The sequence below is a fragment of the Miniopterus schreibersii genome (genome assembly GCF_964146895.1).
Source record: "Miniopterus schreibersii genome assembly, chromosome: 11".
Taxonomy (NCBI): Eukaryota; Metazoa; Chordata; class Mammalia; order Chiroptera; family Miniopteridae; genus Miniopterus; species Miniopterus schreibersii.
Genome location: NC_138111.1, coordinates 20446953 through 20472216, shown reverse-complemented (window position 1 = coordinate 20472216; position 25264 = coordinate 20446953). Strand labels below are relative to the sequence as shown.

Below are 25264 nucleotides of genomic sequence, written 5' to 3'. Positions count from 1 at the left end.
TATTTTAAAACATCACATTCATATGCGTATATGGTGCATACATACATAATTAGTATATTTACAAAGTACCTGGCAGAACCTTAGAACTGGGTAGTTCCATTAACCCTTAAAAGGGAAAAGCTGGAGTTCAGATCAGTTAAGCACCATCGAATGTGCTCCCTTTCAGCTACACTCACCCATCATCCCTGTATTGGAAACAGACCTCCAAAAAAGGGAAACCCCCCCCCCCCAAGAACTGCCACGGTCTGTTCCATATTCATCTACTTCTGCAGTTTTAATTACAAAATAAGCACTAGCTACTACAAGGAATAACTACAGTAGCCAAAAAGATTTTTATCATCTGAGAGAAATGCTCCCATATTGACTCCGCAAAGAGAAACAACTCCCCTTTCCTTGATTATAAAGAGGGAGGACAGATGGCTTCTAGTTGAAGACTGTAATTTTACTTCCAGCCTCCTCCCTCAGTTCAAGACAGGATGTACTTTGAGGCTTTGAGGGAAAATCTCAAGGGATCTTATTTTTATTTTTTATCCCTCCCTACATTGAACAATTCAGCAGACATTTGAGACGGCTCAGGGAGATAGATACAAAGGAGATGTTTTCCCCTTGTTCTCAGGGAGTTTGCAACCCAATTGTGGAGAACCAGGGCTGCGGCCATTAAAGTTGTATTTATTTATTTACTTTTACTTCTATTTAATGACCTATTGTTACCGGTAACACTTAGGACTCACCGCCCCAGCAGGACAATGGACATTCTGATTCAAGTCAAAGAACACAGGAAGAATGCAGAGGAAGGATTAATGACCTGGAGCAGGCCTTGCTGAGCGCTTACTGAGGTTCTCTCATTTTTTTTTTTTTTTTTTTTTAAATCTTTATTGATTTCACAGAGAGGAAGGGAGAGGGAGAGAGAGAAATATCAATGATGAGAGTCACTGGTCGGCTGCCTCCCGCGCGCCCCCTGCTGGGGATGAGCCCGCAGCCGGGCCTGCGCCCTGACCGGGAATCGAACCTGCATCTCCCCGATCCTAGGTCGACGCTCAACTGCTGAGCCCCGCCCCGCCGGGCAGACGTGCTTCAGTCTTGACCACCTTTGGAGATAGGTCATCCCTGCTACTTGCGTTTCACAGAGGAGCTGAGGGTTAGAAAGGGATTCCCCTCGTCACAGACCTAGGGAATGACACTGGAACACACCAACTAGGAATTCTTCGGCTGTCCCGTTGGCGTCTTTGTTTGCTTACATTGCTTTTCCAAAGCACATTTACGCCAACTTATTTCTGTGCTCTGCCCCACCCACCCCTGAGACTTTGGGTAATCCTTAAAACTTGCTGCCTTTTATTTGACCAGGCCTCTAGAGTCTCATTCCCTTGCATCTTTGCAAATAAACTTTTTTTTTTTAACTGATCCTGTCTTTGCGACATTCTTTGACAGGACAAAACATGTAAAAGGCTTATAATAGCGCCTGGTGCCTGTGATTCTCTTAATATTAACCACGATCTTTAGTTTTATTTCTGCCACCTAATAGCTGTTCTCATCTCACACTATTTCCCAAGGACTCTTTCGGGGCTGCAAGTTTCTTGACGGCAGGGACCACGCCTATTCTAACTTGTTGCCACTCCACAGTGACAACAGGTACTCGTAGGAGAAGAAAGTTTTCTCTCTTGCTCACCTCTTTATTCCTAGTATAAACTTTACTTGGTATGTCCTCAGTAAATTTTTAAAATATGAATAAATGCATACTCGATTGTTGTGGACTATTCTCCATATATGAAAGCTTAGTTCAGATCCAACATGGCTCCGAGCTGAGAGGCCTGGAGAACTTTCTGTCTTTATAACAATTTTGACCTTGGGTGTATTTCATTAGCTGTTGCTTCAAGGCTCAGTTTTTACATCGGCGAAATGGGGCCAGTGGCAACAGATGCTTGTTTCTCCTTGTCTTCCATCACTTACCCCTTCTCCAGGGAAGGTTTACTGTGCGCGCTTTCCTCTGGATAAAAAGCAGCCGTCGGAGCAGTAGGAAGCCATGGGGGACTTCGGGCTGCGCTCCCAGAGGGGACAGCAAGCAACTCCGCGTGCCTCGCCCACGCCTCCCGGGTCCGGAAGCAACCCGGCCCCATTTACGCTGCGCGCCAGCCCAGCCCCCGGGCGCCTCAACCCCCCGCGCCCTCTGGCCCCGAGGCAGCTCTGCCTCGGTGCCACCAGTAAATGGGCTCGACACCGCGCAGGCTCCGCCGCGTGCCAAAGGGCCCGGCCTCGTTTTGGCCGCCGCCGCTCCGCCGCCCGCGCGGCGCTGCACTGGGGGCGGGGAGTCTGATGGGAGACGCGCGCGGCGCTGAGGAGGCGGCGGCCCGGGAGAGGGAGCGGGAGAGGGACTGGGCGCGGGAGGCGGGAGGCGGGGGACAGGGGGAGGCGCCGCCGCCGCCGCCGCCCGCCCCTTTCCGCTGGGGAGCAGCTGCAGCAGCAGGAGCGGAGCAGGAGCCGCGCAGCCGCCGCCGCCGCCGTGGGATGTGGCCGGCGCCCGCCCCGAGCCGCGCCGCCTCTTGAGTACCCGCCGCCGTCCGAGCCGCCGCAGCCACCGCCGAGCCGTGCGGGGCCAGGCCGCGCCCTCCCCGGGCGCCCGCCCGCTCGCATGCCGAGGGGCTCCGGGGCGTAGCTGCGCGCCCGGCGCCGCCTCCGGGCTCCTCCGGCCCCGCCATGGGCTGCTGCAACTCCGCCTCCTCCGCCGCGCAGGTGAGGGGCTCCCGCCTCCCGGCCGCCCGCCGGGATGCCTCCCCCGCGCCGCGCCGCGCCGCGTCGCGCCGCGGGCGCCCGCCGCCCGCAGCCTCTCGCTGCCCTCGCCGCTCCCTTCCGCCCACCTGCGCCCCAGGGCCCCCCGTCCCCTCCCGCCCCCTCCCGCCCGCCTGTCCCGCAGATGCCCCCGCACTGCCTCCGCCGCAGCTGACCCGCGGGCGCCCGCGCGCGGCCCCCAGTGCGCCCGCAGCTCCTTTCCGCCCCTTCCCGACTTGGCCTCCGCCTCCCGGTCACACCTGAGCGGCCCGTCCCGCCCGCCCGCAGGTAGACGCGGCGCCGGCGCCCCCTCTCTGCCCCAGGCGGCGCCCCCTCCCTCGTCCTCCGGGCCTTGCCCCCTCTTCGCAGCTCGGCCGAGTCTCCCCGCCTCCCTACCCACCGACTATTTTCTGTGCTTCCAGGAGGGGTACCCCCAGCACGGGCTCCTCACCCCTCTTCCATCTATTCCAGTTTCTGCTCCATTAGATGTCCCCTTTCTCTCGCCTGCCGCCCCCCGAACGGGTCCAGATGTGTAAGCGGGTCCCGGAGCCCCCCACGGCCCGCTTCCCAGATCTCCCCCCCCCTCCCCCGGTGCCCCGACCCGGGCTCCGCGGCCTCCGCGCCGGCCGAGGCCCCCGCGCGGGCGCCGGGACGACCGGGCAGGAGCCCGGGCACCTGGCGGGTGACGGGAGCGTTACGGAAACTCCCTCTTTGTTGCCAGTGTCACCGGAGGAAGAGGTGCGGAATTTAGTTTTTCGGTGGGCACGGGCCGAGCGTCGGCGCCGAGGGCTGAGATGCAGAGATTCCTCCCAGCCGCCGCCCCGCCCCCACCCTGCCCCGCGCTCCCCTCCCCTGCGGATCCCGGGCTGGGAATGTTCAGACAACTGTGCCAGGATCAAATGTGATAGGACTTGACTGCTGGCCGCTAATAACTGAGAGGACCTGTTTGTAAATTACCCAATTTAGTGGGTTAGGGAGTGTATTTACAAATACGATAAAAAGCAATCAGGAATACTGCATCGAACTGTCTGGTGGTGGTGTGTGAAAAATAGGCTCTGACAACGCCTGCGATGGAAGCTCACAGTTTTCATTAGCGCCCAGTTTAACTGTGGTCTTTTTGTTTGTTTTGGGGGGAGACAAGGGCTCTTCTTTTTAGAAATAAAGACTGGTCTGTTCTTGGTGAAGAAAAATTCTAGTTTGGGGGGGGGGGAATTCCTCCAGAGAGCATCTGTGATAATGCCAGAAGTGTTTTGCTGCTGCTAAATGACTATATATAACTCAGTTTTAAATAACCCGCATACTTGTTCTGAAAATCTTAGATGTTAGCGAGAAAATGACTAGAATTGCAGATGAATGGAGGACATTTATGTTTTATCAAGTATCCTTCCTATTTGCCCAGTTTTGTGGGGTTTTTGTGTTTTTGTGTGTGTTTGCTTACCCATTTTTTTCTTTTCTTTTTGTTTTCCTTCCCCTACTAGGATGATAGGCTGCTTGGTTTAGTTGTTAAACCTTCCTATTTAGTTACAGAATAGCAAAGAACTGTCATGTGGTGGTGTTTATGAAGGAAGAGGTCGATAGGCCAGAGTTTTCATGTTAACAAATAAAGATGTAGAGCAACACAATGCCTTTCAACTGGCTGGGGATTTTGGGTTGAGGGGGGGCCAGGTTGGGTGTTATTCACCCCATAGTTCCTTAAACGTTATTTTCACCAAAAACACATCTTTTATATTGCCTTTCTTTAAAGAACTGGGCAACTTTACATCCTCTTGATGGTGAAATACCTTTTAAGATAGGAAAGTATTGATAATTTATGAGTGGCTTGGTTGGTGCCTGAACAATTAAATTTGGGAGGGATGGATGCTGCACCAAAATTTTGCTCCAATAACAGGTAGTGAGAGAGCCCCTGGCGTTCGTCTAGCTCCCTCTTATACTTTTCAGAATGCTGTCACACATTCTCTGCCTTTTTCCCCTCTTGGAGCCACTGTTTCCTTCATGCCATGTTCTACAGACAAGATGCATGTCATGCACCCCCAAGGGGTGCTTTTTTTCTTCTTCTGTGAATTCCTATAACCAATCAGCAGCTGTCACATGCCTTTAAGTTCAGCTTTAGGGACTTGTAGCATTCAGGGGAGCACTGAGGAGCAGGTTTTGTGCCAAAGGGCTCATCTTTTGTTTTTTCGTTTTCCTTATTTGAGATTTTGGCATCATTCTTCATTTGTGAAATGTTACCAGTCTGCTGACATTTTAACGCTCCTTTCAGGAGCATTCACCAGCTTTAGAATAATACTGTATCTGTACATGTTGCATTGAAACCAAATAGGGATGCAAGATGAAATCTTCCCCAGCTGAGAACCTCCACACCACTTTGAACCGCCCTTGGGAGCCTCGATTGTATTTTCAGGGAGAATATGTTTCTGTCATCCCTTTTGCTGGATTGTAAGCTTCTTGAGTATAGGAACTACTTTTGTTTTCCCCATCTTTGTATCCACTGCAGTGCCCTGTATCCCTTGTACAGTACATAATAGTTGCTGAGCAGTAGTCAGTGAACAGAATTATATACACAGATTTCAACATCTGGCTGCCAAGTAACATTGAGTGTGGATCCAGCCCTGATCCAAGTGTTTCACTGTTGGGCTAATTCCACCAACCATGATCTTCTAAGCTCAGATTTGAACTGTTAAGTTAAAATTCACCCGCCTTTCTCACATCCCTTCCTATTTTGTCAGTGGTCGTGTCAGTTTGCAGAATTGAGTAGGTTTTTCCTTTTCTCCTGGGTGCTTTGCTCAATGCTTATATTTCCGTTGTAGCAGTGGCCCTAACATCTTAAAAGAGCTTGTCTGCAAACTCTAATGATAACTTGCCAGGCACATCAGAATGCTGTGCTTTGAGGTAATCTGCATTTCAACTGAGCTTTTCTCAGTGGTTTTGTCAGTGACTAAACAGCCCTGGCAGCTTTTATCAATGTAAATATCATGTGTTTTCTTTTTCTAGTAGAGACTCAGTTTTTATTTTCCCTCATAGTCTCTTGCTTTGTTGTAGGCTCTCATAAATGATTATGGTCTTCCAAACTGTTTCATCTCTTGTAGTCTGTCCTGGTATTATTTTCATTTTCTTGGCAGTATCTATATGTCATAATTTGCCACCAAAATAATTATCCTGCTTTAGGATTTAGATCAAAGGAAAGTGTCACGTTCTCTACTTGTTTGTATTTCATTGCTGAAGGAGCAGTTACTGGCAAGATAATTTGTGCTGTATAGGGTGTGTACATCTAAGAATCTTAATTGTGTCTAATGAGTCAGGGCTCTTATAGGACTCTTAATTATGCTTTGTTGTTGTTTTTTAGTCACTACTACAAGTTGTTTGCTAATATTGGTACTTGCTCAAAACAAGCCAACATATGATAGCTTTTGCCTAAAAATCTCTTTGAAGGGAACATAAAAGTGAGATAGTGTTCTTGACTTTTTTTGTGGGTTTTTTTTTTTTTTTTTTTGCAGCACTAATCCTCCCTAAGACTCTTAAAATTTATTCCCAACTCTCCATAATTCGTTTGTTCTGTTATAACCTGACATAATTTCTACTCTTATAATGTTAAACTTCAAAGTTCACTTGTAAATCTTCAGATTTATGAAACGTTCTTTCCCATTGACAAACCAGTTTGAATGAAGGAGGCTTTTGAAAGATTACTTAGCAAATTGCCCTAAGTCTTTGGCGTTAATGGCTAGATCATTATTTCTCACAGCAGTGCTTTGGAGGCCAGGAGATTTTTGCAAGTGCTCTAAAGTTCTCTTCAGTACTAACCTTAGAAATTATGAGAGGGATGGAGGGCAATCTTACTGATTGAACAAACTGCCCCTGTCATCTGACTTTAGGAGAAATTGTACTTGTCTCCTGTCTTGCCCCATAGTCTTCAAATTGAGAGTGTACCTTTCACTGTCTTTTTGTAGCTTTCATATCTTGTCTTGGGAGTAACAGAAAACAAACAAGTAGTTCACAAATACTGGTTAACTTTTGAGTATGTTAACTGTTGCTTAACAGATTTTTATGAATAATGTAGCCTCCATTTGCTTTGTGGAATTTGAGGTCAGGTGATGAAAATGAAATTTGAAGATGTAGTGGGAATTACCGACAGAGACTAAGTTTTTCCATTAAAATATGTCCAGCAAAGTAGATTTGCTGTAACTGGAACAAGAAAGTCATGGAATGAAGACTGTTTTTTTTAATCCTTTAAAATGCTGTACTGGTAGCAGAGATCATCTCAAAATATGTAAGTGAAAGTTAGTGTTAAAATTGGCTGGAAATAGTATAAAAATGTATTGCTATTTTTCACAGCCGTTTTCATGTTTTAATTTCTACAGTAACTCTGAAGTTGATTTTACTTCCATTTTCCAGCTAAGGAAACTGAGACTTAGAGATTGGGAAACTTGGCTGAAGTCACAGAGCTTCTAAGTAATCCAAACTTCAACTCAGGTCTTAATCTGAATACTGCGCTGCTCTTCTGTGTTCACATGCATGCTTCCCAAATCACTTTATCTTTAGAAAGGTCCCACTCAATAAAATTTTGAATGGAAGACTTTCCAAGTTAAATTCATGTCACCATTTTGATCATCCTAAAGTTACTAGCTGGGGAGCAACATAGTATGCTAGAATGTTCATAGTCCCGTTAGAATGTTCATAGTCCCGTTAGAATGTTCCCAGGCTTAACAAATACTATCAGGTACTCCTTGATGTATTACTTCTATCACTAAAAATGTTACTGGCTGGCATTGGCCTCTGTGGCTCGGTTGGGCATTGTCCCCTGCACTGAACAGTTGTGGGTTCAATTCCCAGTCAAGGCACATGCTGGATTTGTGGGCTTGCTCCAGTGGGGGGCATGTAGGAAGTGGCCAGCTCTCACGTCAATGATTCTCTCTCCCTCTCCTTCTCTCTAGAAATCAATACAAATATCTTTTTAAATGTTATTGGCTGGGGAAGATGATTATTTATAAAAATATGTTCTATATTTTACTACTGGTAATGGTTAATAGCTGTTTTCTATTTTCCCCCCAGCCCCCAAGAAAAAAGAAATATTTTTATTTTATAACTTTGGCTTACATTTTTTGGGACTCTGGGGGATATTAGAGAAAAAATAGCCCTACTGTCTCACTTCTGTTGGGCTAAACTAGAATTTAAAGGTAAGAAGTAGTCTGAGGCACAGAGAGAGATACCTTAAAGCGGGGGTGGGGAACCTTTGTTCTTCCAAGGGCCTGAAAAATTGATTGAATTTATTGAATTTCAAATCCCGCCTGTGGTTGCTTTGGCAGGGCCAGACCAAATGATATCAGCCCTTAGGCCGGACGTTCCCCACCCCTGCCTTAAAGTGAGGTAGCTAGGACTAGAAACCTGTTTAATCTCTTATTGTCTTGATCTTTCTGTAATATGGGTAATTCTTAATGGTTTAAATCTTTTTAGCTTTGCAGTATTGACTGCACATTGGAAACACTTGAGAACTCTCAAAAACACTGATGTCGGGGTGCCACTCCCAGAGATTCTGATTTCATTTGTCCAAGGGGTGCTGCCTGGGTGTCAGAATATTTTGAAGTTCCCCTGGTGATTCTCATGGACTGCCAAGGTTGGAAACTGCTCTTCATATCCTTTCTTTAGGAAATTTCATCTCCCTCTATGGTTTCAGTTATAGTCCGTATGCCAACCATTCCAAACTGAATTACTGAATTACTAAATTGAAACAAACTGTCCTAGTCTCTGATCCTCATATCCAGCGGATTACTTAGCACTTTCCCTAGACTATCTTGTAGGCAACTCAAACTTGGCATTTCTAAAACTGAACTCAAAATATGTATTCCCCCCCCCCCCACACACACACACTTTTCAGTATCTCTGGTTCACTGAATAATACCAACGTCCTGGCCTGGAATCTGGAAACCTGAATCATGGGGGAACCTGCCTTTCATTAGTTCGTATCTAGTCATGACACCTTGCCTCTTTAACCTAAACACCACTGCCAGCACCCTAGTTCAAGCCTCTGTCACCTCTGGCCAGAGCCTTGCTTACACATCTCCTTCTGTTCTTTCATGCTCCCTTCTAATTTTTCTCCGTACTGCAGTCTTAGTGATCTTCAAAAAAATATAGAGCTGATTGCCTTTCTCCTAGTGAAAGCCTTTAGTGGTTTCTGATTGCTCTTAGGACAAAGGCCAGCATCCCAGACCCTAGCCAGCAAGCCCGTGTGGCTTGCTGCACATCTCTCCAGCGCCATGGCGTGCTTGGTATTCTTTGTGCTCCAACCTCACAGGTTTTCCCGTCAATTGTATTCCTTAGTTTCGGGCTTTTGTACATGCTGTTCATTTGTCTGGAAGGCTCTTTGCTTTTCTCCCTGCCTTTGGCTGGCTACTACTCAACCTTTAAGTTTCAGCCTAAAAGTCACTTCTTTGGAAAGATTTCCTTGATCATTCATACCAGGCCATATTTCCTCCTCAAACTCTCACAGCTTTATGTGTTTTCCCCTTGAGTACTTCAAGCATTAAACAAATCATTACACAGTTAATATGAATTTCTAAACCAGGAGTTGTCAAAACTATAGCCCATGTGCCAGATCTGGTCAGCCACCTGTTTTTGTATGGCTTGCAAGCTAAGAATGCTAAAAATGGTATCTGTATTTTGAAATGGCTGAAAAAAATCAAAAGAACATTCTTGCGTGAGAAATTTATTTCATAAAGATTATGTGAAATTTGAATTTCATTGTCTACAAATAAAGTTTTATTGGCACACAAACACTCATCCATTTATGTGTACTGCAATCTATAGCTGCTTTTATGTTACAAAGGCAGAGCCCAGCGGTTGGTTGTGAAAGAGACCTTACGACCTACAAGCGTAACTATTTACTTTACAAAAATGTTCGCTGACCTCTGGTCTAGACTCAGCTGGTAAAGACAGAGACCGCCCCTGCTTTGTTCATTGCTGTCATTCTCTGTGCTTAGGTGGCACCTGGTATGTGATAAGTGCTCGTGCAGTATTTGAACAAATTACCATCTACAGGTGGATGAACTCCTACCTTAGCAATTCTGATGTTTTAAAATTCAATACAAATTTTTTTTTTAAAGGACAAATGCTTTAGCAGACTGAACAGAATTTTCAGCAGCAGTCTTAAGCAGCTTGTGTGTTGCAGGGCTATGTCTAATGTATGAAGCAAGTGTACTATTGAGGTGTTAGTTACCAAGTCAAGGTGGATGGGAAAAGACTGGTCTACTCTGATAATGGGCCATTTGGATTTACGGTGCCGGTGTTTTTATAACAGGTGCACATGGGTGGGACTTCATGTGTAGAGTCATAAAGAAAACCTGTTTGAGCTGGGAAAGAGCGTCTGTCATTAAAGAGGCGTTATCTCTACTGTGGGAATTTCGCTCTGTGGAAATGGTCAAGTTTCTGGCACAAAGATATTTCTTCCCTTTTAGTACTTTTTGTTTTCTGGTTTATTTGGAATATAACATAGCATAATGTTCCAATTTTGAGTTTATGCATTGTATCAAACTTAGTACTTTTTTAAAGAGGTGATTTTTTTAAAAAAAGAGATTTGTATTTTTTAATATGTTTTAATATACTCAACGGGGGGGTGTTAGTCTCTTCCCCACCCCCCCACCCTGCCTTGGTGGACTTCTCTGTGATTTCATATCAGTTGTATAATAGAATTTACTTAACAGATATTTGATTGATAAAGTGCTATAATTTATTTGTGTGTATGAAAATAATATTATTACTCTCCTTAGCTGCTCTCCACAGCATCCCACAACCAAATATTTAGACATTTATTTAGTAAGGAAACTCTTAAAAGTTATTTTTATGCTAATTTTAAGGTTGCCAGACAGATAGTCTGAAAATTGTCAAACAGAAGTGTTTAATGTCTGGATACATTTTTTTTATAATGTAAAATAAGGAAAATAGCAAAAAGATGGAAAAATTGAAAATAGATAGTTGCTTCAAGATGTTCAGTAGCAATAGGGTGTTAAAGCTTGCTCTTTTTTTTGGTAGAATTATAATCTTGTAAGATTCTTTTCATTATGAACTACTTAGGATGAATTCAGCTATAGGAAAGTTAACAAAACAAAACAACCCCCCTCCCCCCCAAAACACCTTAAATTCATAAAACCTTAAGGAAAACTGATTACCTCATATATGTTGTGAGGTAGGATGGCTTCCAAGTTGGCTGGTTTGGTGGTTTGGTTAGTTCAGTGATTGGGTGATGTCAACAAGAACCTGAGTTCTCCTTCTGTCACTTTCTGGAAGGAGCCTTCCTTCCTTAGCTCCCTGCTCACGATCCCGAGATGGATGTGGTTGTTCCAGCCCACGTGTTGCTGAGCCCACAGACTCCAGTGGTTCTCCTTTCTTTGGAGTTCAGCAGGGCTGCATACTCATCCCTGAATGATCGCTAGCAAGGGGAAGGCAGAGGACCTCGTAACTGGCTTAGACTAACCAGGATTTCCTGTTGAGTCAAGTGGAGGGCAGAGCAACACAGAAACAAAAATAGGGCCCTGTCAGCCTTGGCTGGGTGGCTGGAGCATCGTCCTGTATACCAAAAGGTTGCGGGTTCGATTCCTGGTCAGAGCACATAGGGGAGGCAACAGGTTGATGTTTCTCTCACATTAATGTTTCTTTCTCTCAAATCAATGAAAAAAACCAAAACAAACAAAAACATATCCTCACATGAGGATTAAAAAGAATAGGACCCTGTCAACAAAGAATGTGTGTGGGGGGGTGGTCACGACTGGGTAGGCAGCCAGTAGTATCTGCTACATAATTTTGCCATTTTCTTCTGCCTGTAAATCCCACTTCTTTAGTGTTTCCTAACATTATGCTGATAGCTCCATTCTAAAACTTGTCACAGTTCATAGTTGAAAGTCGTACAATTTTCTTCCTGTTCCCCCAGGAATACTCTTTCAGCCACTGCTGAGCCCTTTCTCTGTTCTGCACCCCACTGCCCCTTCCATTCTGAGGCCAGGGTGGCTTCAGGCACGCAGTGGGCCCCGAGAGAATCTTGAGGGGGTCAGTATAACCTTTTCCCTGTAGCCCCCTCAGTTACCTCTTTACCTCTCCTGACTTTTCAGTTCTATGTGTATTTATCTTTGATTGGTACTCATTTTTTCCTCTTGTTTTTTCCCTAAATTTTTTTCCTTCCTTTTCTTCCTTATCTGATACACATAAGGAGCCATTAATTCCTGGGTGGAATGTACTAGAATTGAGAAGGAAAAAGAGTGTTTTTCTTTTTTTCTTCCTATTTAATTTTGTTGTTGTTGATGGAAGCAATAATAAAACAGAAGATTGACATTGTTGTTTAGAATATCTGTGATATAAAGAGCTCTCACAGTATAAAAATTGCATCTCTGCAGCAAACAGTTAATTTACAGACGGGGAAATAGTAAACTAATATTTAAATATGTTCAATCTTGCTGATAATCAAATTAACTCAATTTAAAGCACAGAGACACCCTTTTACATCTGTAAATTTGGTAAATGTTAACAGAATGATATTAATTGCTCGTGTGGTTTTGACTCAGATATACTTTATTGATTTGCTGAATAACTTGGAATGACCCTGTTGGGACACTGTTTGACAACATACATCAAAAGCCATAAAAAAATCTGACACCCTTTAGTCATCCCAAAGTGTCGTTATTCTATATGCAAGAATCCACGTGGCCTTATTTGTAATAGCGAAAGAGTTTAATTTTAAACATAATTGTTTATGGTGTAAAATTTCTTTTCTTAAAATAAAATTCAGTTGAATTTAGTCTATATTATATGTGTCTCTTTTCACCATCATGCCCAAGTAAATGATCCTCTAATGGGTGAGTGAGCTTCTGCTGTCCTCATAAAATTAGTCCATTCCTACTGCTGCTCCTGAATTCAGAGGACTGAACCCCATCTTATACCTACCGGCAGGAGTATTGGCTATATTACCAGACTGTAAGGTAATGAATCTTGGCTCTGTCACCAGCTGGGTTATTTGGGCCAAACCTTTGGTGCTTCAGCTATAAAATGGGAACAATAATAAAACCTATCTCATAGGCTTGTAGCAAACTGCACAACCCATGAAAATATCTCAGACAGTACCCTATTAATATAAACTAAATCTCTTGGATGCCCTCATTTATTAATCCTTCCTAAAATAAAATAAAATAAAAATCTTGTGTATGGGATTTGGAAAAAGGACCCTGACTTCCAAAATTGTTCGTTGTGTCAGGAGGATGAGTGCTGTGGGTGAAATAAATAGCAATAATCAGGACAGGCTAAATTAGGTGGTTAGGAGTTCAGGGAACGGGGAAACCAAGAAGGATGGACTAGTTGGAGAGTAGGCTTCTCGGAAACGACCCTTGATCTGGACTTGAGAGGTTGGGTTTAGAGAGAGTGGGAGCTAGAGAGGTGGTAGTAGGGAGCAGGGACGGTTTGAGCTGGGCAAGGAGGCCTTTGACTTCCTGCATGTCAGTTTCAAAAGTAGTCCTGGCGGGAGCAGGGAGAAGAGATGTCAGGCGTAGGGAAGGCATTCATATTTGAAGGGGGGAAAGAAACGGGCTGACCTGGAGAGGTTTTCAGGATGATTTAAGGGAGATTCACCCGATAGCATTGTCTGTGCCTCAGGTGGCAGAAGGGGAAGCAGAAGCCACTGGGCAATTGTTCACTAACTGGAACCAAAGAGTGTAAATGGGAAACAGGGAAGAAATGTTACAGGGTTGAAATACGACAGACTTTCCCGACTTAATCTGGATATGCGGGCTGCAGGGGAGGGATAAAACCGGTTTAGAATGCCATATAATCCAAGGAAAGTATTATGATTGATAGACATGGGAGTTGAGATGGAGGCTAGTATCTGGGGAGAAGATGAATTCAGTTTTAGATAGACTTGAGTTTGAAGTGATACTGACGTTAATACCTCCATGCAGCAATTTCCCACAGGCAGCTGAAGACCCAGTACTACATTTCAGAAAATGCTTTAGGTCATTTGCATAGAGGAGATGCTTTTAAGGATGGGTGGTCTCCGAGGGGAAGGAAAGGGCATGAAATATGAGCATGGACAACTGAGTGCAGGAAATTGTGGTGACTAGTCATCAACTGGGGGTTTTCCTGCGCTCTTTTCCCTACTTGTCTGCTCTCACATAACTTCATTTTATTCCGGCAACCCAGATGCGTGCTAGTGTTAGCCTCATTTTACAGGTTAGGAAACTGAGGCTCAGAAAGTTCAGCCAGCTTGCCCAAGGTCCCCCTAAGTAGTTGAAAGCCTTTCATTTCCTGCTGCATTGCAATTTCCTTCTCTTTGCTCTACTGAGAACTGCTACATTTAAGTAGCATGTTAAATTTATCTTAGATATCACTTCTCTGTCACCTGAATTCAGAGATTGTGTAAACTATTTACTCTCACTTTAAAGGGGTGGGGGGGGGGGGAAGAGAGAGAATTCAGGGGTTGTTGGTTTTAAATCAGTCCAGCTCAAACTAGAGGTCCAGGTATGAAAATCTGGTGCAGTGTCTCTGTAAGTGGTGGTTATAAACTTCAGACTTTGGGAACTCCTGACTGCTCTGCATTTCCTCCCGGGCCTTTCTGCATTTTCTTCTAAGAACTTAAGTCTAAACAAGTCTATCATGGCAGTTAGTTTACTCAGTGTGACTACTGTTGTGTTCTTTCCCCTTACTGAGATTCCTGAGAATACAGCTTTAAATAAAAGAATATATACATGTCTGTTTAGTCCGTCTTTGGAGATCTATGGTCTCAGAAAGGGTTAATGCAGTTGATGCTAACATTATTTAATAATGAATCCCAACAAGGCTCCTCAGAGCTGTTAGGAAAGGAAGGGGGGAAGAAAATGGCCACAGTGAGGTTGACTATAGCACAAATGATTAGCATGCACACTAGGATCAGATGCAAAGCAGAGATTTTTCACCTGTAGGGTAATAGCTAGATTTTTAAAATTTTTAAATTTTTTTACTTGTACTAAACTGCACTTTAAAAATTGAGCATATTTATGAGAGTTGCGTCCCTTGCTTGTTAGACCCTGAAGTTTTTTCACATCTCTTTTGCATGTGATTTTGTATTTTCATGACAATTTTAAACACATCAAGTGTTGTAAAAACAATTCTAAAGACATCAGGTTTTAAGTCTAGTATATTAAATATATTTTGAAACTAGCCATACATTTACATCAAGAAAAACATTTTGGATTTCAGTTATGAAGGTCTGGGAATAATACTTTAATAAGACACTTCATTTTAAAATTGAATGCAGTTCTAGTTTTGGTGATAGCTTTTAAAAGTTTATTGTTCAAGGCCAAGTGAAAACACTTGTGACCAGCAAACAGCAGGGAGCTTCCTGGGGGGAAGGAACACTTTCCCAGGGCCTGCTCCCTACCAGGCTCTGTCCTCAGTGGGTGGTGGTCTACTTGCCATCCCATTTGAGGATACAAATGTTCTTATGTAAGATACGTTAGTCAGTGTTTCCTGAAGGAGGTGCTCCCAAAGCATCAGGATGCTCCTCCAACATGGTCCTCCAAGAAAGGGTCTGAGGTCAAGAAAAAGTTGAGAAGTTCCCGCTCATTCCATACCACTTTCCTATCACCTCCCACTCACCTCCCCTTCCTCTCCCCATTTGAAGTGTCACCCTGCATATTAGCATTTTAGGGGCTCTTTGCTCCCTAATCTTACCCCCAGGAAACCAGTTTAACTTTGCCTAACTGGCCTTCATCGAACTTAATTTGTCCTTAATTTTTTTTATTTATTATGTCTCGAGCTGTGCAGAACACATTTTGAGAAATAGTGCTTGAAATAATCCTTCTCAATTACATGCTCTTAAGTGACAACAAAAGTGACTGCGGTAGCAACAAGAAGGTTGGCTCAGGCAACCCATAGGTGGGAAGCGCTCTGCAGACCTCAAACAGAACTTCAACATGCTCTTTAAAGTATTGGCAAAATAATGTAAATAGATTTTGAGTTACTCAAGTCTATTATGAATTTCTAATAACGGCCTGAAAAATGAATGAACTGTCTCAGAAAGCATGAGTTCTCTGCTGATGGGGTATTTAAGAAGAGCATAGACGAAATCTACTTGGTGAACTGCGATACCTTAGCGGTGGGGATGGCAGACCTCTTAAAGCCCTTTCCAGTTTGGGTCACACTCTGGTCTCATAATAGTTTTGTATTTCCAGTGTAAGAATAGTTTTGTTCGTTTTATATGTTGGCTTGTTGAAGCTGAGGGACTTTTCATTTTTCCCCCCTATCTTTAGCAGCATCCAAGATAGTAGCTTGCATGTAACAGGTGTGAAATGCTGAGTTGCATAAGAGGGTTTAATCTTCCCAAGAATCTAGGAAACCAGACTTTTTAAAATTGAATTAATCTTAGAAAGGATACATGTAAATTGCATATCTTATATGAGTTTGCATTGTGGATATTCACTTTTTGTCTTCTTTGTATCTCCCATGTCACTTTTCCCATTTATAATATGTTATTACCACAAAAAGCAGTGCTGGCGTCAAGGAGAGGGGCCTGGGAGACACTTAGCTACCTCAGTATCTCCACCAAATCCTCATTCTTTGATAGAAAAGTTAATATTTACATAATCTTCAGTGCAGTGCTGTGCAGAGGCATCTTCATGCACCCCCTTCCAATCAGAGAACTACCTCTGTGCCCCTCAAAGAAGAACATCTTGAGCCACCATTAAGAGCGCCCTTTTGTGCCTACTGGTGTCGCTCAGTGGTTGAGCTTCGACCCATATAACAAGAGGTCACCTGTTCGATTCCCAGTCCGAGCACATGCCCTGGTTTCGGGCTTGATCCCCAGTAGGGGGCGTGCAGGAGGCAGTTGATCGATGTTGATGTTTCTCTCTCATCAATGTTTCTCTCTCCTCCCTTCCTCTCTCTCTAAAATCAATAAAAACATTTAAAAAAACACAAAAAACCCAACCATTTGTGTTAGTTATAACTATCCTTTTTACAGACGAGAAAACCAATTCATGCAGGTTAAGGATCTCAGATTATTTAGCTGGTAAGCAAATCAGCTAGAACTGGAACAAAGGTCCAGTGTTACTTTCTTTTCTGTGTTTCTTAGGTATCCCAAATTCCACTTAAGGTTAATGAATGGACTACTGGCCAACTGGAAAAAATGCAATTTGTGCATCATTGCCTAGTGCATATGCATATACATCTTCTGCTAAAGGATGTAGGCATATTCAAAGCCTCTGGTCTTTCTTGTGACACATGCAGAAAAAAGATAATAAAAAGAAAAATAAATGTTTTATACCACAATTCAATATTATGTTAAAATGATTTCATTCAACATGTTTAATTTTTAACGTTCTTGTCTGTATTTTCAATAGTAATGTAATTCTGAAAGGGACTTTCTCCGTTTGGCATCAACTATTGCTATTGACTGATAATTTTAATTAGAATTAACCAAAATTTATTTCCGGGACGTATAGTGTTGATAAATTAAAGGTAGGGGTATTATTCCTTATTGTCAACATGGTTAATATGGACTGTGGAGATGAACCAACTGTTTTGTTTTCATTAATACTTGTCAGCTAGGTGTGTGTTTTTTATGTTTTTCAACTTCTGATTGAACAAGTGCCCATAGATTTGAAAAATCCATACGTAAACTCAGGATGCTGGACTCTCATACCATTATCATGGTGGATGATTTGTGTAAAATTGCAACTGAGTGAATTTCATTCCAGCATCCGGAGCCTAGAAGGTACGAGTCCATTGCCAGAAAGTGTTCTGTGTATTTTGTCTCATTCCTTAGCTGCAGTCACAGAGCAGTGACAGCTTATCCTGTTGTGCATATCAGTGTCGTAGTTCATTAACCAGTTTGGTCTTGCTCTAAAATTAATGTCTTTGTTTTTTCCTCAACAGGATGTGCCTAATTTTTTTTTTTTGGTCCTTGGTAGTATTAATAATAAATGACTTTTCCCAGCCCTGGTGGTTTTTAGGGATCAAACAGCATTTTTTAGTTGTAAGGAACCCTCAGCCCTGTTGTCTTCTGTGTTTTATACACACCCACATGTGAGTGACTGTGGTAGTTCTCTAAGTTGTTATTTCTTTATCCATACAAATAGGTTTCACAGGGTTAAAGGACAGGGTAGGGAAGGGATACCGGCATAGATGTGAGAGATAAAAATAGTGACCAAAGCTAATAAGAGACAAAGGATATGTCAGTAGGATTTTGCTTATGCTCATTTTAGAGAGCTCTTACTCATCTGTTCATTAGATAAACTACTAATTCTTACTTTACGGGATGTTTCCCCATAAGCAATACAGATCTGCTCCTTTCCCACTTTTATTCTGTTTAGCAGTGTACCTTTTATAGCAGCATTAGATTCAAAATTCCCTCTGGACTCTCCCCTCAGTTTATTCATTTGACCTTTGCCCACTGAGCAAGAATTGTACTAGAGACGTACTTTTGGAAGAAACATCTTCACCTGCCCTACTGCTTTTTCTTACGATCTTCCCCTTGTTTAAAATTTTCTCTTTCCTGTCCAAACACTGTCCTGACAAGCCAGCTCATATCCCTTCCTTTCAAGAAGACTTTCTTTTTAGTCCACACTGATCAGTCCCTTCTCTGAATACTCAGCATTTAATTTTATACTAGCCTGGGTATTGTTATCTAGGTGTGTCATGGTATCTACGTATAGAATAGGGGTGGGGAATGTATAGCCTGTGGGCCATATACGGCCCGCGAAGCCGTTTGGTCTGGCCCTGCCAAGGCAGCCACAGGCAGGACTTGAAATTCAATAAATCTAGGAGCTTTTTTCATAGCTAATTTTTAAGTTGATGCTTTTGTATGGCCTGCGAATGCTGTTATAAATACCCAAATGGTCCTCGGCAGAAAAAAAGTTCCCCATCCTTGCATAGAAATACTGACGTTTTGAAAGCACAGAGATGAGGCCCTGTCATTCTGGGCATGAAACAAGTCTTCATGGCCAGAATTTAATGACAGTAACACTTGACTATTTATCAAGTGTTCAGTTTGCTAAATGTGGTGCTATGTATTTTACACATATTATCGTTAGTCTCACAATGTTACAGATGAGGGATTAGGGAAACATGAGTTACATGAATTGCCCCAGGGTCAGTTACCTTCTTTGTAGTAGAGCCAAGATTTGTAAACAGGTTTGCCCAGCTTCAAAAGCTGTGTAGTTTGTACTGTGCAAAAATTTTTGTACCTCTGATTCAAACATTTGTCTGTGTGTGAACCACTGAAAGAAAGAAATAGAAGTCTTTGTTTCTCTGGACATGCCTTTCTTCTTTGACAGACACTTACTGAGTACTGCCAGCCCTATGGCACTATCAGTGGGTCCAGGTTGTGAAGGGTAATAATTTAGCTGTTTCTGTCCTCATAGCTCTTGAATCCAATGGGTACTATAGACATATGTAAAAAGAAATTAAATAATTGTGTGGGTCCGTGGAGGAGATTATCATTTCCAACTAGAGGAATTAGGGATGGTGCCAGAAGTTAGCATTTGTTTGGGTCTTGACGGAAAGATAGACGTTAGAAAGGTGATTGTATTCAGAGTTTGGACTTTGGAATGTGGAGATTGAGATTCATGTTCTTACTCCATCACTCACTAGCCAGGTGACCTTGGGAAAATTAGCTGACAGCTCTGACTTTTTCTCATTTAATAGCTCTTACTCCTGGGGGTTGGTGACAAGACTGTAGGAAAAAATGACATGTAAATTCTTGGCATTTATGCCTAGCACATAATAAGCACTTAGCCAGTGTTAGCCAAAGTAAGTAATTGTATTAATAAGAAGGGTATGAACAAAGGCTTAGAGGAAGCTCAGTGGTGAGTGTTGAGTTTGTAGAAGAGTGTAGTATCTTTGGGACTCGGTATGACGGGATGTAGTGGGAGCCTTGAGAGGTAGGTTGGAAATTTATGGCTTCAGTGAATCATTTCACCTTTGGAATATTATTTCCTCTTCTTTAGACAAGATGTAGAGCCATTAGGGTTTTTGTTTTGATGGAGAAGTGTGATGTGTTATAGCATGAATTTTAGAAAAATCACAAGAATAGGAAAAATAGACGAAAGATAAGTGGAGGGGTGAAAGGAGACTGGCTGATGACGTAGCAGACAAGAGGAGAATTGGTCAGTGCCGGTTGGTGGGGACAGAGAGGGGAGCAAGTGTGAGAGCTTGCAGGAGAGAAATAACCTCTTACTTTAGCTCAAGATCACATGCACTAATACCAAAATGTACTTATGCGTCTTGTTCAGATTATAAAATCTGTATGTGCTCATTGTAGAGAAAAGTTTAAAGAATACAATAGTCATTTATAATTCTGGCACATAGAAACAACCACTATATGCTTTTAAGTTCCTTCCAAATTTAGAATGTCCTTCATGCCCAGTATGTGTTGAAATAATGGTTTATTATAATCTTCACATCACTTCAGTTCTGTGTAAATGTGACTATTTATTATCTTGAGGTGGTTTTCCACCTTTGTACTTGGGCATTTATATTTTGTTGTAATAGATCAATGTAAGGTTTTGTTTTTGGTTCTGGGTATCTATTTTTTACAATGTCCATATTGAGAGGAGCTGAATTTCCAGATTTCTGTATCCCTTCTGCTGTATTAATAACTAAATAAAACCAACTTTTTGGGATTGGTTTCTTTATCGATCACCCTAAAATGGCTAAAATTTTTGTTGTGTTTCTAGAATTAGCACCCTCTTTTTAATTTTGATTCTGAAATAATTGTAGATTTACAGAAGAGTTGCAAAGAGTATAGACTGTTCCTGTATTGTCTAGTTCAGCTTCTTCTACTGTTAGCATCTTACATGACCATGGTACGTTTATAAAAACTAAGAAATTAACATTGGTACAATACCATTAACTAAACTACAGTCTTTATTCAAGTTTTTCCACTACCATCCTTTTTCTATAATCAGGATCTAGTCCAGGACCCCACATTGCCTTTGGCTATCATATCTCCTCCGTTAATTCCTCTATTCTGTAATAGTGTCTCAGGCATCCTTATAGTTCATCACCTTGTCCCTTCAATGGGGACAAGTAGGCATCTATGTTTTTAAAGTCATGAATTATATAATTGGAAATCCATACATGTGTGGGCCAATGTGAGATTTAAATTCTTAACAATACTGATATAAACAGATCTATAATATTAAATTTCAAAATTAATTTAAAAAATAAGTTTGACAATAATAAACTTGTTAACCCCCAAAGTGCAAAGTCACAGGCCTGGAGCTAGTCATCGCATTCTTGATGTAATGATAGGAAAGTGGCATTTACGAAAGAACCATACTCTGCAACAGTGGGTACATAGTCAGGATATTTTAGTTCGTCATGACACTTAGGTTTACGTCGTAGATGGTAGCTTCGGCGTTGACTTCAGCCCTTTCATGAAAAATAATGTTTTTACAGCATCGGGGATAGTAAACATGTTCCAGAGTTGAGTTCACGTCAGACTTTTAAGATTGCTTTAAGCTTTGTAAATTCATCTTCAGAATGCCATGCCTATTGACTTCTTGTTGGTCACATTTTGTTTTTAGCTCTTGTATTTTGTGAACGTGTGAACCGTGCCAGTGGGATCAGTCCTGGATAAAGTCAGGCTCGTCCCTGAAGAATGCACTTCAGAGGCAACCTCAAACACTGATAGTGTGCTTCTGTCTTTCAAAAATTTGTGAGTTTCTTTTGGAATTGATTTATAAGGGTCTCTCATTTTTAAATTCAGCGATCCCCGTGAGCGTGGGGGCTGGTCCGCTGTGGACAGTGAGTGCCGCCTCCAGTGTCTGCTTCCATGTCCAGTTCGAGTCGGAACCCTTGAATTCCCCTGGTTGGATCAGCAGTGCTCCTTGTCCCCTGCAGTGTCAGTGCAGTGTGTTCAGATGTCTTGTCACATCACGGAAGAACAATCTCAGGAGTCGCCAGGGGGCCTGACAAGTCGAGCCACTCAAAGCCGTTTAATTCCAAGTGTCCTTGATCTGCGGAAGCTGCTCAGTAAATCTCTTGAATAAGTTTTCACAACCTAGACACATAACTGCATTAAAATAAACTTCTGCGCGCGGCTTCACCTTCTCCCAAGCGTTCCTTGAATTTGTGCCGGTGAAGGCCGTAGCCCCGAGAGCCGTGATTCGTTACTCCCTTCGTCACATCCTGCGGGGAGCCTGGCTCATTCATTCAGTGAGTAGCGATCGAGCATTTCCACATGCCAGGAGCTATTGTAGGCATCGTAGGGACTGAGCACCAAGCTTTTCTCATGGACAAGGCAGGTACATAAATAAGTAAAATACACACTTCAGCAGATTAAGATACTTACTGCTATGGAGAAAAAAGTACGTTAGGAAAAATTGCAGGTGAGCCAATGTGACTTCTCCATTATCCTGGCATCGTTCGTCTCTGCCAGTTGTGTGCGAGGTAATGTGTTTCTAAGGAACATGTGTGGCCGAAGGGACCGCACTGCCAACTGGGACTCCCTATAGCCGACGCACACCTCGGTACCAAGCTCAGGGCTGCCTCCTTGGATAGTCTGCTGAAAATAGGGTATTCAGTGGAAACACTCTAACATTATCTCAATAGTATTTTCAAAAAACATTTGAAAACAGATCAACATCTATTCCTTTCAAAAGCTATTTAAAAGTAGAAACTGAAAACTGCATCTTTATTTAATAAGATCTTCTGCCTTGAACCAATAGCCATTATACTTGACAGTGACATGCCAGAAGATTTTCTGTTTATTTTGGGAACACATAAGCAAGCCTTGTATCCCCATTAACATTGTTCTAGAAGTTCTGACTAGTGCAATAAACCATAAACCAAAAAGTATAATGATAAAAAAGGAGATAAGATACAAAGGTCAAGAAAATCAACTAAAAATTATTCATAAGGGCTGAGTACAGTAAGTATACAAAAATCAATAGCTTTCTGAAGCATCAACAGTTAGAAACATATAATGGGGAAAAAATCCCATTCACTGTTGTAACAGCAAGTACAAAATACGTAGAATAATCCTAACAAGAAGTATATGTGATTGAAATGAAAAAAAAACACTAAAACTTTTCTCGGGATTCCTAAAATGAGACCTGAATGAACCAGAGGGACATAAACCTTGTTGCCGGATATAAAAATTGGAATATTGAGATACCCTTTGTTTCAATTAATTTGTAAATTTAACATGGTCTGAGTAAAAATTACATACTTTGTAGAGAGGCTTTACAAAATGGTGCTAAGCAATAAACATAAAGGAGAGGCTAATAACATGATGAAACAGCGCTGTGGCAGTCAGGAACATGTACGTTTCGTACAGTGGTTATAACTGTCGCTGTTGGAGGTCGAGTTCTTGGGTTCCAGGCTCCTCACTTAGCAGGAGAGTGACCAGGACCCAGGTACTTAATCCCTTCAAGCCTGAGCCTACTCACCAGTAAAACTCGAGATTAAATAAGATACTGTAAATAAAGACCCAGACAAATTGATGGAACATGGGAAATACTCAAAAAGTGGTAGCTGCTGCTGTTTTGTTGTAGACACGAGAGTAAAGTACGTCAGTGGGAGAGAATAGCCTAAACATAGACCATAGTATAAGTAAGAATTTATTATATTTTAAAGGGGACATTTTGAATCTACAATTGATTAGGTATTTAGTTAAAATTTTTTGGATAACTCATACTATATATCAAAATAAATTCCGTGAAACCATAAGCAAGTAGAAGGAAAAAAAAAGTTTCTAAAAGCAGCGAAAAAGGGTCCAAAGGCAAACTCATTTGGCTGTACAAAAATTTATTTCTGTGTGAAAGAAAACTCACAAGTTGAACGACAAACTGAGGCACAAGTAGTGGTGTATTGGTTTAACAATCAGCTCTGCAAGGGAAGAAAGAAAACACCCAGATTTGTCACATTTGCAGATTTCCGTGGTAGAGCTACTTCAGGCTTCCAAGGTGAAGTCGTGAGCAAGGACTTGGGAAGAGATGTGCATCGTTGTCTCTCATGAGCTGGTGCCAGCTGGCCGCAGCCCACTACTTGTACAGACATGGCAGAGCATGCTGAAAAACAACGCCCGGCGAGCCCAGGGCAGACCACATTCCTGCTTGAAACTGCCTTTCCCCGGGGAAGCATAAAGATAGAGATAATTGAGAATAAAAGCCCACTGTGTTTTATTGGGGAGGGTACCCTGAGCTGGGCCTGTACCAGCACAAGGATGCTGGACCTATCCCGGGTCCCTGGGTGGAAAGGCCCTGCAAGGGAGATGGAGCCCACCCTGGGAGAAGCCTCTTTGGGGCCAAATCCTTCAATGACGGAACTAAGGGGAGAGGCGTTGCTAGGCCGATGCTTAGCAAAAGACCAGTTAGACCAGAACAGAGGGTGTTTCTCCCTTGGTTTCTTCTTCTGAAGCCCATGATACTCTTGGCCATGGTGTGTGTATTTTGCTGTCTTCCTGTCTCTGCATATTTATATTCTCATACCTGGTTTTTATTTTCCTTCTGATACTGTTAAATTGCTGTCTGTAATAGTTTTCATAAGTATGGTCACCAGAAAGATCGCTCGTGGAGGGAGGGGTCATGTGCAAAAATATGAATGCTTGTGTCTAGACAGTGCTAAGGTGACCCAAGTGATATTTTGTAATTGACCAGGAGGCCAAAGATGTGTCTCATCATGGCCAGGGATGAGATATTTCATGGTATTATCAGGAAGGGAAACTTCAAGGTGTGGAGTCTTGGGGTCCTGTATCGTGTCGGTTGGACGTGGGGGTTCCATTAGGGGGCACGCACTTTTATTCCACAGTGGACTTCTAGCTTGTCGTTTGGTAAGCCAGTCTTATGTGTTCCCTCTTAGAATGGGGTGTTTTCTCGTGATCATGTCTGTGGTTCTAATAGAAGATTGGTTTATTGTAAGGTTTACTTTGTGCAAAGAAGAGGTGTTTAATTGGATTGCAGAGAAGTGGAGACTTTCTGAATATGGGAGCAATATCGTTAGAAGTTGTATAGTTGTTTGAAGCCTGTGATTTTGAGAATCATAACGTAGGGAAGCACGGAAAGAACCAGTTGGTATGGGGAAGGAGAGGGGTGTAATGTTACCATGTGAGAAAAGTAGCTTTAACAGGTACATCGAGGACAGCCTGGTGGGGAAGATAGGTTGGCAGAATTGGATACAGACCAGTCAAGAAATAAACAAGGTCTGCACGAGCTTGAGACTTGGCTTTGGGGGACAAAAATGATTTCTTAGGAGTGGGATGTTTTAGTGACTCACTGGGCGTGGAGAATTACAGATGCTCATGTTTTTAGAGCATTTATTCAAGGTTGGTCCGTTAGCAATCATTTTTCTTGGTTGATTTTTTTAAAGAGCAAATTTAGTATCTGTCATTTATAGGGCTATTAATTCGATGACTCACTGTTCCTTCTCACTTATTTGGGTGTTTCTTGGCTTTTTTGTGGGAGTTTTCACTAATCATTTTAGACCTTTAGCCGCTTTCATGAATTTAGCTTCCCCTGAAAACCTTTGACGTTTGTGGAACCATTGTACCTCAGGG

General features: G+C 42.6%; 1 protein-coding gene across 3 annotated transcripts in view; it reads left to right on the top strand.

The window, feature by feature from the left end:
* Positions 1–2430: 2430 nt before the first annotated feature.
* Positions 2431–25264, top strand: part of SLC44A1 (solute carrier family 44 member 1) — a 145407-nt gene continuing 122573 nt past the window's right edge. For all 3 annotated transcript variants that reach the window (XM_081150682.1, XM_081150681.1, XM_081150680.1), the window contains exon 1: positions 2431–2727. In XM_081150682.1, coding sequence (XP_081006808.1) covers positions 2692–2727 — 36 coding nt within the window. In that variant the 5' untranslated portion in view covers positions 2431–2691. The remainder of the gene's footprint in view (positions 2728–25264) is intronic.